At 44.6% G+C, this 14,597-nt stretch overlaps 1 protein-coding gene across 1 annotated transcript in view; it reads right to left on the reverse strand.

Moving 5' to 3' along the window:
- The window catches only part of wdfy2 (WD repeat and FYVE domain containing 2), a 47,095-nt gene that overhangs the window by 24,903 nt on the left and 7,595 nt on the right, over positions 1-14,597 (reverse strand). The window contains exons 2-6 of the mRNA XM_083639047.1: positions 13,747-13,814; positions 10,927-11,000; positions 7,874-7,928; positions 3,682-3,832; positions 1,277-1,389 (exon numbers count right to left, since the gene is read on the reverse strand). Of these exons, the coding sequence (XP_083495173.1) occupies positions 1,277-1,389; positions 3,682-3,832; positions 7,874-7,928; positions 10,927-11,000; positions 13,747-13,814 (461 nt within the window). The remainder of the gene's footprint in view (positions 1-1,276; positions 1,390-3,681; positions 3,833-7,873; positions 7,929-10,926; positions 11,001-13,746; positions 13,815-14,597) is intronic.

The raw sequence follows: 14,597 nt of genomic DNA on the forward strand, positions 1-14,597 counted from the left end.
TTATTCGCACTTTTCTCAACGTTTATTTGCGTCGTGCTCGGTGTGTAAGGACCTTTATGCCTACCCCACACTACAGGATTTTCAAATCCTTGAAGATTATAAAAATCTTGAGAGCCCACACACTACAGGACAGAGAGAGCCGATTTTTTTACATTTCAATCTTGGGACACACACACAATCGCGTCTGTTCAAACGCAACCCCACACACTAGAAGATTATGCCGAAGATTCACCTTGGAAGCAGGGCTCGACGTTAACTTTTAAAATGCCTATTCAGTGTGCGCACCGGGTGTAGTAGTAGTAATAATGATAATAATAATAATAATACATTTGTGTCATTTCGTTTTCTAAACAAATCTTATTTTTTGTTTTTATAATGCATTTGCACTGAAAGGATTTGTTTAACTAATATTTGCGCGGACAGCCGCGTCCATTCGGGGTGTAGGCCTACTGTGCACGGCCAGGCGAAAACCATCTGCACAGGTGCCTTGTGGAGGGGCGCGTCTGCTGATTTGACTCACTTTTCCGTGCGGACACTCGCCGATGCGGGAAGCATATGAGACCTAAGCGCTTGTTGTAGGCTACATGCTTTGCAGTATAGCATTAGTTTTCCGTCCCGTTCAAAGACGCACGGGTATTTCACCTCGATGACAATTTCCTCGTTCTTTGTTTCTGTGCGGGGCTGCGAGCGGACGCGGACCAGATTATTTTGCGAAAAACTGTAATGGAAACGCAGCTACTACTGGCTCTCTGCTCAAGATGCAATCGCCTGTCGGGTTGTAAATATCTAACATGTTAGATATGCCCGATTCACAATTGGGAAGAGGCAGTCTTCCCGATTGTGAATCTTTGAACCCTACACACTACAGGATCATTTGGGAAGATTATCTGCCCGACGCGCATCAAATCGGGAGCACCCCCGAGAAAATCGGGAGGGGGGAATCTTGGCCATAATCTTGCAAATTATCCTGTAGTGTGGGGTAGGCATTAGGCTACAAGAAAAATTGAAAGATATTCCATATTCCAGACTGAAATGCTATAACAGAAGTATTGGCCAGAATGACATTGCATTTCCGTGCATTTCCGTGCATTTCCGTGTTTACAACCCATACGCATCTTTCCTGAACCGATGACGCCATAGCCCCACCTCTCTCCACCAGCAACAATAACAATCATGGCAGTAGCGTTCGTGCTATAAGCAGCATTCAAGGCATTCTGTGTGTGTGTGTGTGTGTGTGTGTGTGTGTGTGTGTGTGTGTGTGTGTGCGTGTGTGTACCGGTGTGTCCCTTGAAGGTGGTGACGAGGCTGCAGCTGTCCTGCTCCAGCTTGAGGATGGTCACCTGACCCGAGTGGTCCCCGACAAACACATGTCTGGTCTCCACGTCGAACCTGAGAGAGCGTCAAGGAGCCAACTGACACAAGCTGCTACCTGCTCCTCCTACCTGTCCTTCAACTCACACAAGCTGCTACCTGCTCCTCCTACCTGTCCTTCAACTGACACAAGCTGCTGCCTGCTCCTCCTACCTGTCCAACTGACACAAGCTGCTGCCTGCCCCTCCTACCTGTCCTTCAACTGACACAAGCTGCTACCTGCTCCTCCTACCTGTCCTTCAACTGACACAAGCTGCTGCCTGTTCCTCCTACCTGTCCTTCAACTGACACAAGCTGCTGCCTGCTCCTCCTACCTGTCCTTCAACTGACACAAGCTGCTGCCTGCTCCTCCTACCTGTCCTTCAACTGACACAAGCTGCTACCTGTTCCTCCTACCTGTCCTTCAACTGACACAAGCTGCTGCCTGCTCCTCCTACCTGTCCTTCAACTGACACAAGCTGCTGCCTGCTCCTCCTACCTGTCCTTCAACTGACACAAGCTGCTACCTGCTCCTCCTACCTGTCCTTCAACTGACACAAGCTGCTACCTGCTCCTCCTACCTGTCCTTCAACTGACACAAGCTGCTGCCTGCTCCTCCTACCTGTCCTTCAACTGACACAAGCTGCTGCCTGCTCCTCCTACCTGTCCTTCAACTGACACAAGCTGCTGCCTGCTCCTCCTACCTGTCCTTCAACTGACACAAGCTGCTGCCTGCTCCTCCTACCTGTCCTTGTGGAGGAAAAAACCCACTGCAATGCTCTGCTGATTCATCAAAAATGAAATAGCCTATCCGTTTTAAATGTTCATAGGAGGTTTTCTTTATTTCCACAATCATCTCTCCGTGCACGTAGGTCTCCTCTCATCAACATTTGACGATACAAGAGCCCCGCATTATTGTTTACTTCACATCATATACTGAAACTATCGCCCGCCCTCTTCTGGATCCGTTCATTCAACCTCCCTCCAACTCAGTACTTCTCCATGACGTCCATAGTTAATCTGATGTTCACTAGAATACATAACAAATCCAGTCTATAGTCACAACAAGACACAGGTTCCCACAGGAACCTCTATTCCCATAGACACTTCCCAAAACAAGACATATGTTCTCACAGAAACTATTCTGTACAGCAATCTCCTGCAATGACTGAAGAACACAGTTCACTAAATACAGCATGGAATTGCCATAGCCAATAACTAATCAATCAATACACACTTGATCAATAATTTGCCATTACATCCTTCAACTGACACAAGCTGCTACCTGCTCCTCCTACCTGTCCTTCAACTCACACAAGCTGCTACCTGCTCCTCCTACCTGTCCTTCAACTGACACAAGCTGCTACCTGCTCCTCCTACCTGTCCTTCAACTGACACAAGCTGCTACCTGCTCCTCCTACCTGTCCTTCAACTGACACAAGCTGCTACCTGCTCCTCCTACCTGTCCTTCAACTGACACAAGCTGCTACCTGCTCCTCCTACCTGTCCTTAGCACAGCCGTCACTAGGCTTTGAAATATAGAGGAGGGAACATTGCTATCATGTGAAGAATATTGTTCAGTCGTTCCCTTTTCATCTAATACCTAATATCAATAACAGATACTGTAGCAGTAATGAAGGATATTATAGCATCACTTGACATGGCCATGCAATCGTCTAGGGCTGGGTATTGGCAAGGATCTCACGATACGTCACGTATCACGATACTTGGGTCACGATACGATTGTATCACGATATATTGCGATGCGATACATATTGCGATATTCTACAGAATTTACTCAAAATTAAATAATAGAGCTAAAGATACAACACACTGTGTACCACCCAGGTGGTGTAATAATATGTACATCACTTTATACTGACAAGTTAGTGGACAAATTTAGTCAAAACTACTGAGTGTTGAGTGTACACATCGATATGGGAAATATCGATACAGTATCGATTAGGGGTGGGAATCACCAGATGCAGAGGCCTGGCATGGCATGGCCTGCAAAAAAATAATAATATATATATATATATATAGCGATACTTGGTGTCCAAGTATCGATACAGTATCGGGAAATAAAATATCACGATATATTGCCGTATCGATTATATTGCCCAGCCCTACCTACATCTGGAGAATATTAAGTTCAGTTTAAGTTCAGTTATGAGAATATGATCTGTAGGCATCTCAGTAGCACCACAATGCCTTGTATGTTAGGACACATTTGATCTTTACCAAACACCAAATGGCAGCTGGTGTGATCTGGATATTGCACATATTGTGATTTCCATAATACTTGGGTTGAATTGTGCAGGTGGAGGATACTGTAGTCCGGAGACCCAGGCTTGGGTGCGATAGGTGCCCAGCTGCTGAGCGCTCTCTGAGCAGTGCCAGGTGAAGTTCTTGTCCTGACCTGTGCTCAGAACCCACTCCATCTCCAGCACAAACAGCACCACGCTCACTCTGCCCTGGTGGGCTGCAGACACACACGCACGCACGCACGCACGCACGCACGCACGCACACACACACACACACACACACACACACACACACACACACACACACACACACACACACACACACACACACACACACACACAGCAGGTTAGAGGCAGAGACAACAACACACAGACAGCAGACTATAGATACCACTCAACACACAGACAGCAGACTATAGATACCACTCAACACAGACAGCCAATTTCACTACCGTATTTGCATGACATCATAGCAGCACGACACAGGGCTCCAGAGTGCGTGTATTTACACACATTTTCCCACCTTAAAATCTGCCAGTGCGCATAAATATTTTCATAACACGTACTGGTGCGTGTTATGTATTGGTCTTTCTCTCTCTCTCACCCTGCTCTTGTGCCACAGCGTGCGGTGCGGTCAATCTAAATCTCTCGCATAGAAAGACAGGGGAAATACAAAAAAAAAAACGTTTTCAATTGCTTCCGAGTGCTTTAGACTTGGGCCGAATCGTTTTACTTTGAAAATCCGACTGGAAGTCGTATCGTATTTATCGCTAGTAGAACACAGGACAGTCTGCAGCCATCTAGGTGATTACTGGTGTGCGGCCAGACTCACTCGTAGCGGAATCGGAGTCACAAACAGATGGAATTAAAATGTGTCAGATGGTGGTTTTGTACTCATGAATCAATTCTCCTATGGCTATTCACACAATGTGTCATGCAGCATGGTGGTTATAGCTAGGGATGCACCGATATGGACATTTTGGCCAATACCGATAACCAATATTAACACTGCTGTTATGGTCGATAACGGATATTTACCGATGTCGATATGATCTGTATAAAAACACATGATATTCAAATTTCATACATACTGAAAAACACATAAACACTGTGAATTTGAAAATAACACATTTCTTTATTTCCAAAACATTTGGAAAAGCCCATAAATCATAGATTTACCGCATTGTTTCCTCTCATTGTGAAAATTGTGCCCAATACCGATAACCGATATTAACATTGTAACATCGGACCGATGCCGATATATTAAAAAATGACCATCATCGGCCGATACCGACATGACTGGCGATATATCGTGCATCCTTAGTCACAGCTGTAGAGGGGAAGTACGTATAGGGAGTGACCAGTAGCACACTGGTCCAGTGTGTTATGAGGAAGTTACACTCCACAGAAAGAGATGCACCCAGTCAACTAGGAACAAACATTGCTGAGTCCACAAAGTCTTAAACGGACACTCCGCTGATTTTCAATGATGGTTTATTTTGCACATAATCTCAAACATAATATCTGTAAACAGTCTTGCAGGCATTCATTTGGTTTAACAGATATTGAGAGTTCATTTGAGTGAGCTTGTGGACCAGTGATGTCATTCATGCACAACCTACATCACTGGTCCGCAACTTTACTCAAATCAACTGTCATTAACTGTCAAACTAAATGAATGGCTGCAAAACTCATTGCACTCAAAAATAATTTTCTGATATACTACTGATTTTGTAATGATACAAAGCAGGTTGGAAATCGGTGGACTGTTCCTTTAAGTACACACAGCGGAGTGCAGTTTATTATTGAAAAACTTTAACCGTTTAAACCTTAAACCGCTTGGCTAATGCTGCCTACACACTAGAGGATTTTCAAATCTTAACCGATTTTAAAAACATGAGAGACCACAGACATAAGGACAATTTCATCAGATTTTAACATTAAAATCGCCTGAACGCACACACTAGACGATTCGGCCAGACTGCGAGACCACACACCAGCCGTTTGAAGTACCGACTCACAGCGATTCCAGCAACTAGACTGTTTTTAGGCTGTTTATATCCCACAAAACCGCAATTTTTTCCCACAGACAACAGCAAATGGCTCTCCAAACATGTACCGAGCGGTTTGTTTGCTTCAAGCAGGCGGACATCTTCGTAAAATGAGCTAAAACAACGTCCTGTCTGAGAGCTCATATTACAACACATGCGCTTCCTGTTACGGCTGTCACTCATCTACATCACGTTAAATCTGCGAGGGATATATATACCACCTGGATTACATATATGTTTCACATAGGGTTGTGTTTTGATTTCTATGTTTTCTTTTGTCCAATATTGAAATGTTCTACAATTGCATGTTGTGTTAACAGAAACATTATTTATATCTACCACCGATTTAGGCTGATTTGGTTATCGAAATGTATTAGCCTCAATGCATGCTGGGAGATTTCACATGAACAAATTGCGGTCCTGTTTTAAGCTGCTGTGAGGATGCAGGGAGAGAGGAGCTACTGCATAACATGGCACTGCTGTTGCCACAACTCGACGAGCCTATCTTCTTTTCGTATATTCCATTGGCATGTTCAGTTGGTTCGGTTCCTCTTCGCTGCCATGTTTGTTGTGAGCGCTGCATTAACATCCGCTAACACACAGCCAATGAGAGCGAGCAGACCGGTCTGCTCGCTCTCATTGGCTATTGCGGGTATTCCGTTGGGACACAGCCATCGTAAATATCAAACATGTTTGATATGCCTGATTTGAGATCGGGCAGGCTCCGATTCAATCGGGAGCATTGCAATAATCTTATCGACACCAGACACTTGACAATTATTAGGCCAAATAATCGGTTGAGACGAGCCTCGAATCGGGCCACGCCCCCCCGAGGGAAATCGGGCATTAAATTTATCCTCTAGTGCCTAGTTCCTCATTGCGCGGCTCGCGAGACGCTGGCGGCTCTCGAAGCTTTAGTTGGCGGCTCTAAGAAATTATTATTATTTATTTTTTTTTAAGATTTTTTTCCCCCTGCTCTCCCCAAAATTTCAATAAACCTTTATGGCATATTATTACAATACAACAATACTGGTGTTGACAGTAATAAAAGGTGCCAAATCATTCAAAACAATAAGCATTTTGCTTTTAGGAGTATTGTGCCAGCGTGCAGCGCTGTTCCAAAACGTGTCAACGTGTGTCGTTGCCTGGGAAACGCACATCCCATAATACAACTGTTCGCATCGCATCCCATAATAGTATGATGATACTTGGGATGCCATTGCGAACATAGATGTGAACAGGTTAGCTAAAACTTCAGCGTCGCCAGCGACGGCCCCCACCGTTGCGGTCGGGGTACGTTTCGAAATCTCTCCAGGCCTGAAAGATTTTCTAGGGCAAACTGGTGTGTGTGTGTGTGTGTGTGTGTGTGTGTGTGTGTGTGTGTGTGTGTGTGTGTGTGTGTGTGTGTGTGTGTGTGTGTGTGTGTGTGTGTGTGTGTGTGTGTGTGGAAAACAATAAAACTAAAAAATGGTAGGCAGATGTGCTTGGCTGGGGTGGCTTTTGGTGTTTTGCGGTAAAAGTGGCTCTCCTATTGACTTTGTCCTGCCAGTGCGGCTCTCATCGAAGAAATAGTGAGGATCACTGCTCTAGTGTGTAGGCAGCATAAGAAGAAATACCATGATATTAAATAGGGAAAGTTGTAAAGGTGCAGAAATGTACAGGGGGCGAGACTTTGGAGGGAGTTTTATGTCGGGTTTATATATTTTAAAGTTAACATTTTCCATACTTTTTCCAGACATGTTTTCAAATTCCCCAAATATTCAATTCCTCCAATTGATTTGGCATCCTTTCCCTTGCCTGCGTAGGAACCCTGAGACGGTGGTGACGCACCAAGCTGCTACACCACCGTGGTAGAGTATGGACAACATGCAAAGCACTGACATGGTGGCTGTCGTCACACAAAGACAAAGACAAGGTTTGAAGCTAAACACGTTTGCTTTTCCTCCAGCCAGTTTGACGCATACACACGAGAAGATTAGACACAGGCGCACGAGCCCGCACGCGCACACACACACACTTCCCGTCTCACCCTGGTACACACACACACACACACACACACACACACACACACACACACACTTCCCGCCTCACCCTGGTACACACACACACACACACACACACACACACACTTCCCGCCTCACTCTGGTACACACACACCCACACACACACACACACACACACACACACACACACACACACCGTCTCACCCTGGTAGGTGCTTGCTGGGGTCATCTTGTTGTAGTCTTCTGACAGAATGAACTCCTGAAAGACAGGAAGTGGAGAAACATGACACTCACTCAACACTGTGGCTGTGCTGCTCCAATGGTCTCTTCTGCCAAGTGGCAGCCATGAGAAGTAAGCTGTTTGAATTCTGTCAAACACCCAAGGAGCCTAAAGAGAAGGATAAGACATCACTCACGTCACAGCGTTCACATTTTGCATCGGGGCCACTTTCCCTTGAGGTCAAGGGAAAGTGGTTAGGAATAGCAGTTAGGGAGGAGGAACAGCTCATGGATAGTTGCTGAGTATGTGGAGGTCTGACTGAAAGACACCAGAGAGGAGGAGGAACAGCTCATGGAACATGAGAGCATTGTGGCAGCCAGGCCCAATGTAAATGAATGACTGGAGATACAACCTGCAGGCCTAGTGCATTTGTTTAGTCCAAAAAAAGGTTTCCCAAACACTGGCTCGTGGCCCACACCTGGGTCGCAGGAGATTTTATTTGGGCCTAATGCACTCATTTGTCTCATTTATAAAGTATTTAAAATGAGTATATTGTTTTACTGATGAGAGCTAAACGAGCTAAACGACAGCCTTAACAACAATAATTAACACTCTCGAAACGGTTATTCATATTGTTAACATGGATTCTCTGGATTTTTTTCCGTTCCTCTTTTTTAACCATGCTTCTGCAATTCCGTTTCTCAATGTTCTGACCGTGCACGTCAGCAATGTTCTGACCGTGCACGTCAGCAATGTTCTGACCGTGCACGTCAGCAGTGTTCTGACCGTGCACGTCAGCAGTGTTCTGACCGTGCACGTCAGCAGTGTTCTGACCGTGCACGTCAGCAGTGTTCTGACCGTGCACGTCAGCAATGTTCCAGTATAACGACATGACAGAATGATGCTCTTTTCTCAAGTCTCAATGTTTTATTCAAGACAAATCTGCCATCACAGTTGACCTATTCAAGGTCATATAAGGTGACGTGGAAATGGTCTATTTTCTCCTGTTTTCCTGTTTTTCCTTCCTTTTCTTTTGCGTGTTACATCTGATTATTGTTACATCTGATTATTGTTACATCTAATTATTGTTACATCTGATTATTGTCCAAGTTTGCCAAATGCATAAACACTAAAAAAGCGAATAAAAAAGTTTTAGAGCCCAGAGCCACCTGTATTAAAATGTAGGCACATGTAGATCTGAGGCCAGAAAAACCTGTATTAAAATGTAGTTTTGAGATGCTGCTGTCTGCCTCCAAATGGCTTGGCAAAGGGTCTGCTGTTCGGCCTACTTGTTCTAAAACAAATAACTCCATTAGTGAAATGTTCAAACAAAAAGCACAAACACTGGAGTGCGTTAAACGACACAATATTTGAATAGACTGTCCTCTCACAGAACGAGACCGTATACGACAAAAAAGACAAACAATATTTAAATATACAATAGGCACTCTTTAGTTCTCCAATATGTGAAGGGTCATTTTGAAAATGACAGTCCAACACAGCCCATAATATAGCAGAAGAGAAAATATCTGTGTTTCAGAGTTCAGAGGTCATCTGCAGTCACATTGAGCTGACAACAGCCCCATTCCAGTCCACATTCCTTCTCCATGCAGTAGAGACCAGTTGTTTTTACTGTCGCTAAATGCTGACAATTTCAGGTGCATTCCATTTGAATTGTAAAAAAACAAAAAGACAAAGAAAATAGCAGGAAATAGATATCCCTCATCTTCCTCTCAGCTGTTGGAATGGCATGTACCCCACAGGTGGGTGCTACTGAAGCATGTACCCCACAGGTAGGTGCTACTGAAGCATGTACCCTACAGGTAGGTGCTACTGAAGCATGTACCCCACAGGTAGGTGCTACTGAAGCATGTACCCCACAGGTAGGTGCTACTGAAGCATGTACCCCACAGGTAGGTGCTGCTGAAGCATGTACCCCACAGGTAGGTGCTGCTGAAGCATGTACCCCACAGGTAGGTGCTGCTGAAGCATGTACCCCACAGGTAGGTGCTGCTGACGCATGTACCCCACAGGTAGGTGCTACTGAAGCATGTACCCCACAGGTAGGTGCTACTGAAGCATGTACTCCACAGGTAGGTGCTACTGAAGCATGTACCCCACAGGTAGGTGCTACTGAAGCATGTACCCCACAGGTGGGTGCTACTGAAGCATGTACCCCACAGGTGGGTGCTACTGAAGCATGTACCCCACAGGTGGGTGCTACTGAAGCATGTACCACACAGGTAGGTGCTACTGAAGCATGTACCCCACAGGTGGGTGCTACTGAAGCATGTACCACACAGGTAGGTGCTACAGAAGTATGTACCCCACAGGTGGGTGCTACTGAAGCATGTACCCCACAGGTGGGTGCTACTGAAGCATGTACCCTACAGGTAGGTGCTACTGAAGCATGTACCCCACAGGTAGGTGCTACTGAAGCATGTACCCCACAGGTGGGTGCTACTGAAGCAGCGTGTAAACAGCACCGGCCTGGGGCTGACTTAGTGAAGAGAGGAAGGACAGGCCAGAGTTTTGTGTTTGGAGGTGGAAGTCATTTATCATGTCAAGAACTGCAATACCGGTACCGGTACCAATACCAGTACCAATACCAGTACCAATACCAGTACCAATACCAGTACCAATACCAGTACCAATACCAGTACCAATACCAGTACCTGTAAAGTGATACTAAGAGTACTTCATACGGTTCATTTTTGTTGTTGTTGAACTGCCAACTCCGTCACATACACTGGGCGTGACTTCACCACCACAGACAGACCGTATGGGTTGTAGCTGCTGCGGTAGTGGGCCAATCACGTGTTGCATTCAATCAAAGGACGCTTGCGGTGATTGGCTGCGAGCAAAGCCATACAAATAATATTTTTTCTAGAACTGTGTACAAAAAGGCTCAAATGCAGGTATCGTTTGACTGGAGAAGTTTCACTACTACTTGGTACTGGGTTATTTCAGTCGATACCTTACAGGTACATGTATGGAGTAGCGATACCCCACCCTATTGGTTGGTGGTTGAACTTACAGAGACGACTCCAGTGTCCATGCCCACTGACAGCCTCCTGGTCTCTGGGTTAAAGGACATGCAGGAACACGAGGCTGGAGAGACAAGGAAACACAAGAATGTTACAGTGTGGCTGCATTATTTAAACACAAGAATGTTACAGTGTGGCTGCATTATTTAAACACAAGGCTGTTACAGTGTGGCTGCATTATTTAAACACAAGACTGTTACAGTGTGGCTGCACCATTTAAACACAAGACTGTTCCAGTGTGGCTGCATTATTTAAACACAAGACTGTTACAGTGTGGCTGAATTATTTAAACACAAGGCTGTTACAGTGTGGCTGCATTATTTAAACACAAGGCTGTTACAGTGTGGCTGCATTATTTAAACACAAGGCTGTTACAGTGTGGCTGCATTATTTAAACACAAGGCTGTTACAGTGTGGCTGCATTATTTAAACACAAGACTGTTACAGTGTGGCTGCATTATTTAAACACAAGACTGTTACAGTGTGGCTGCATTATTTAAACACAAGACTGTTACAGTGTGGCTGCATTATTTAAACACAAGGCTGTTACAGTGTGGCTGCATTATTTAAACACAAGGCTGTTACAGTGTGGCTGCATTATTTAAACACAAGGCTGTTACAGTGTGGCTGCATTATTTAAACACAAGACTGTTACAGTGTGGCTGCATTATTTAAACACAAGACTGTTACAGTGTGGCTGCATTATTTAAACACAAGGCTGTTACAGTGTGGCTGCATTATTTAAACACAAGGCTGTTACAGTGTGGCTGCATTATTTAAACACAAGACTGTTACAGTGTGGCTGCATTATTTAAACACAAGACTGTTACAGTGTGGCTGCATTATTTAAACACAAGGCTGTTACAGTGTGGCTGCATTATTTAAACACAAGACTGTTACAGTGTGGCTGCATTATTTAAACACAAGGCTGTTACAGTGTGGCTGCATTATTTAAACACAAGGCTGTTACAGTGTGGCTGCATTATTTAAACACAAGACTGTTACAGTGTGGCTGCATTATTTAAACACAAGGCTGTTACAGTGTGGCTGCATTATTTAAACACAAGACTGTTACAGTGTGGCTGCACCATTTAAACACAAGGCTGTTACAGTGTGGCTGCATTATTTAAACACAAGGCTGTTACAGTGTGGCTGCATTATTTAAACACAAGGCTGTTACAGTGTGGCTGCATTATTTAAACACAAGACTGTTACAGTGTGGCTGCATTATTTAAACACAAGACTGTTACAGTGTGGCTGCATTATTTAAACACAAGACTGTTACAGTGTGGCTGCATTATTTAAACACAAGGCTGTTACAGTGTGGCTGCACCATTTAAACACAAGACTGTTACAGTGTGGGTTCACAATTTTCAAACATCATCTGACTTTTGAGTGACTCTCAAGTCTCCTGTAGCGTGCTCGCCTACTCAAATGTTGCTCTGTCTTTTACCTTCCCTGCTCCGGTCTCCTGCCCCCTGCTGGCGGCCGGAGAGCGTGCAGGAAAGCAAGGTTCAGGAGAACGGAGGGTGAAGGAGAGCACAGCATGCAGCCAGCTTAACCCCTTCCCTCCCTTTATATAATTTAGCGTGTAACAAACAGCTGTGGTAAACCCTATCGATCTGTAGGTAACGTTAGCTGCTAGCGATCTGTAGCTAACGGTTAGCAGCTAGCGATCTGTAGCTATCAAGACTCTACTGGTCCAATCTGGGAAGTGGGAACCCAGAGTCCATCAGTCTGACAAATAATGAAAACTCTTTGACACAGGGACAGACAGCTGATATTTCTGGGTTTCGGGTGTGGAGCGTTCACGCAAAGACTTCCGTTTCCGTCGTTCATTACAGTCCCGACGACGTCTGATATGCAGTTATCGGTTTATCCAGATCAGTCGAAATGTCGTCTGGACCTAAAACACCTACCAAAAATATCGATAGATCAACTCCTCGTGTCAACTCAATTGGATTGTAAACAATGACCGCGTCGCACGGAAGTGGAAGTCTTGGTGCGGAACGTCTGCTCTGAAATGGAAACTGTTCATGTGTTCATGTGTATGCTTTGTTTTAGCCTCCTTACTGTTCATGTGTATGCTTTGTTTTAGCCTCCTTGGAGCTGATGAATGTAGTACACCTTCTGTGTTTAAAACGCGTCAAATAAATTCATTCATTCAGTCAGTCATTCAGTCATCTGTCCCAGAGTCTTATTAGTCGTCAGACTGATACACTCTGGGTTCCCAGATTGCTACTCGTCTAACTAGCAGCGCTTACATGCACTAACTGTAGCCAGCGAACCAGGCTTACGCTAAACACTGTGTATGGGTGTGCCTCGTGCCACGGCCAGCCAATGGTGTAACTTCATGGTGTTTGTAGGGCGGGCCCCGCTGCTGCGCTCCAACCAAACATACCAGAGAGGAGATGACATCCACTACAGTATTCTGTGTCAAATCAAACTGTTTGATGGTTTCTAATCCAGATAGGACCAGCACCTATCTATTAAACTGCATGCACTCTTGGTGGGCTAATCTAATATTTGCAGGTGTTCAATCTGAAAATAGGCATAAAATATTCATTGGGTACTCATACATATTCATGACATTATTTGGTTGTGCTGAAAAATAGCCTAGGCGAGGAGGTCATTTATCCTAGAAAATTGCCCAGATGCTTTATGGATAGATATTCTGCCTGCTCTGAAAACAAAGGTGGAATTGAAACAATATTGATGTGAAGTTTTGGCTAAATCAAAACCTATGACTGTGTTCACTATCAATCGGTATTTGTTAAAAGTACACAAAAAAGGTAAGCCATGTGACTTACTTGGCATTGTGTGGTAGACACTGGGCCAGTACTGGCCACTGTCCCTCTTCAGCCACACCCGAATTGTCCTGCAGAGCAAGGCGAGAACACAACGGGTTAGCCTGCATGTCATTACAGGCATTATAAACACAACGGGTTAGCCTGCATGTCATTACAGGCATTATAAACACAACGGGTTAGCCTGCATGTCATTACAGGCATTATAAACACAACAGGTTAGCATGCATGTCATTACAGGCATTATAAACACAACGGGTTAGCCTGCATGTCATTACAGGCATTATAAACACAACGGGTTAGCCTGCATGTCATTACAGGCATTATAAACACAACAGGTTAGCCTGCACGTCATTACAGGCATTATAAACACCATTACAGGCATTATAAACACAACGGGTTAGCCTGCATGTCATTACAGGCATTATAAACACAACAGGTTAGCATGCATGTCATTACAGGCATTATAAACACAACAGGTTAGCCTGCATGTCATTACAGGCATTATAAACACAACGGGTTAGCCTGCATGTCATTACAGGCATTATAAACACAACGGGTTAGCCTGCATGTCATTACAGGCATTATAAACACAACGGGTTAGCCTGCATGTCATTACAGGCATTATAAACACAACGGGTTAGCATGCATGTCATTACAGGCATTATAAACACAACGGGTTAGCCTGCATGTCATTACAGGCATTATAAACACAACAGGTTAGCATGCATGTCATTACAGGCATTATAAACACAACAGGTTAGCCTGCATGTCATTACAGGCATTATAAACACAACAGGTTAGCATGCATGTCATTACAGGCATTATAAACACAACAGGTTAGCATGCATGTC

Source organism: Poromitra crassiceps (genome assembly GCF_964638095.1).
Source record: "Poromitra crassiceps genome assembly, chromosome: 6".
NCBI classification, from domain to species: domain Eukaryota; kingdom Metazoa; phylum Chordata; class Actinopteri; order Beryciformes; family Melamphaidae; genus Poromitra; species Poromitra crassiceps.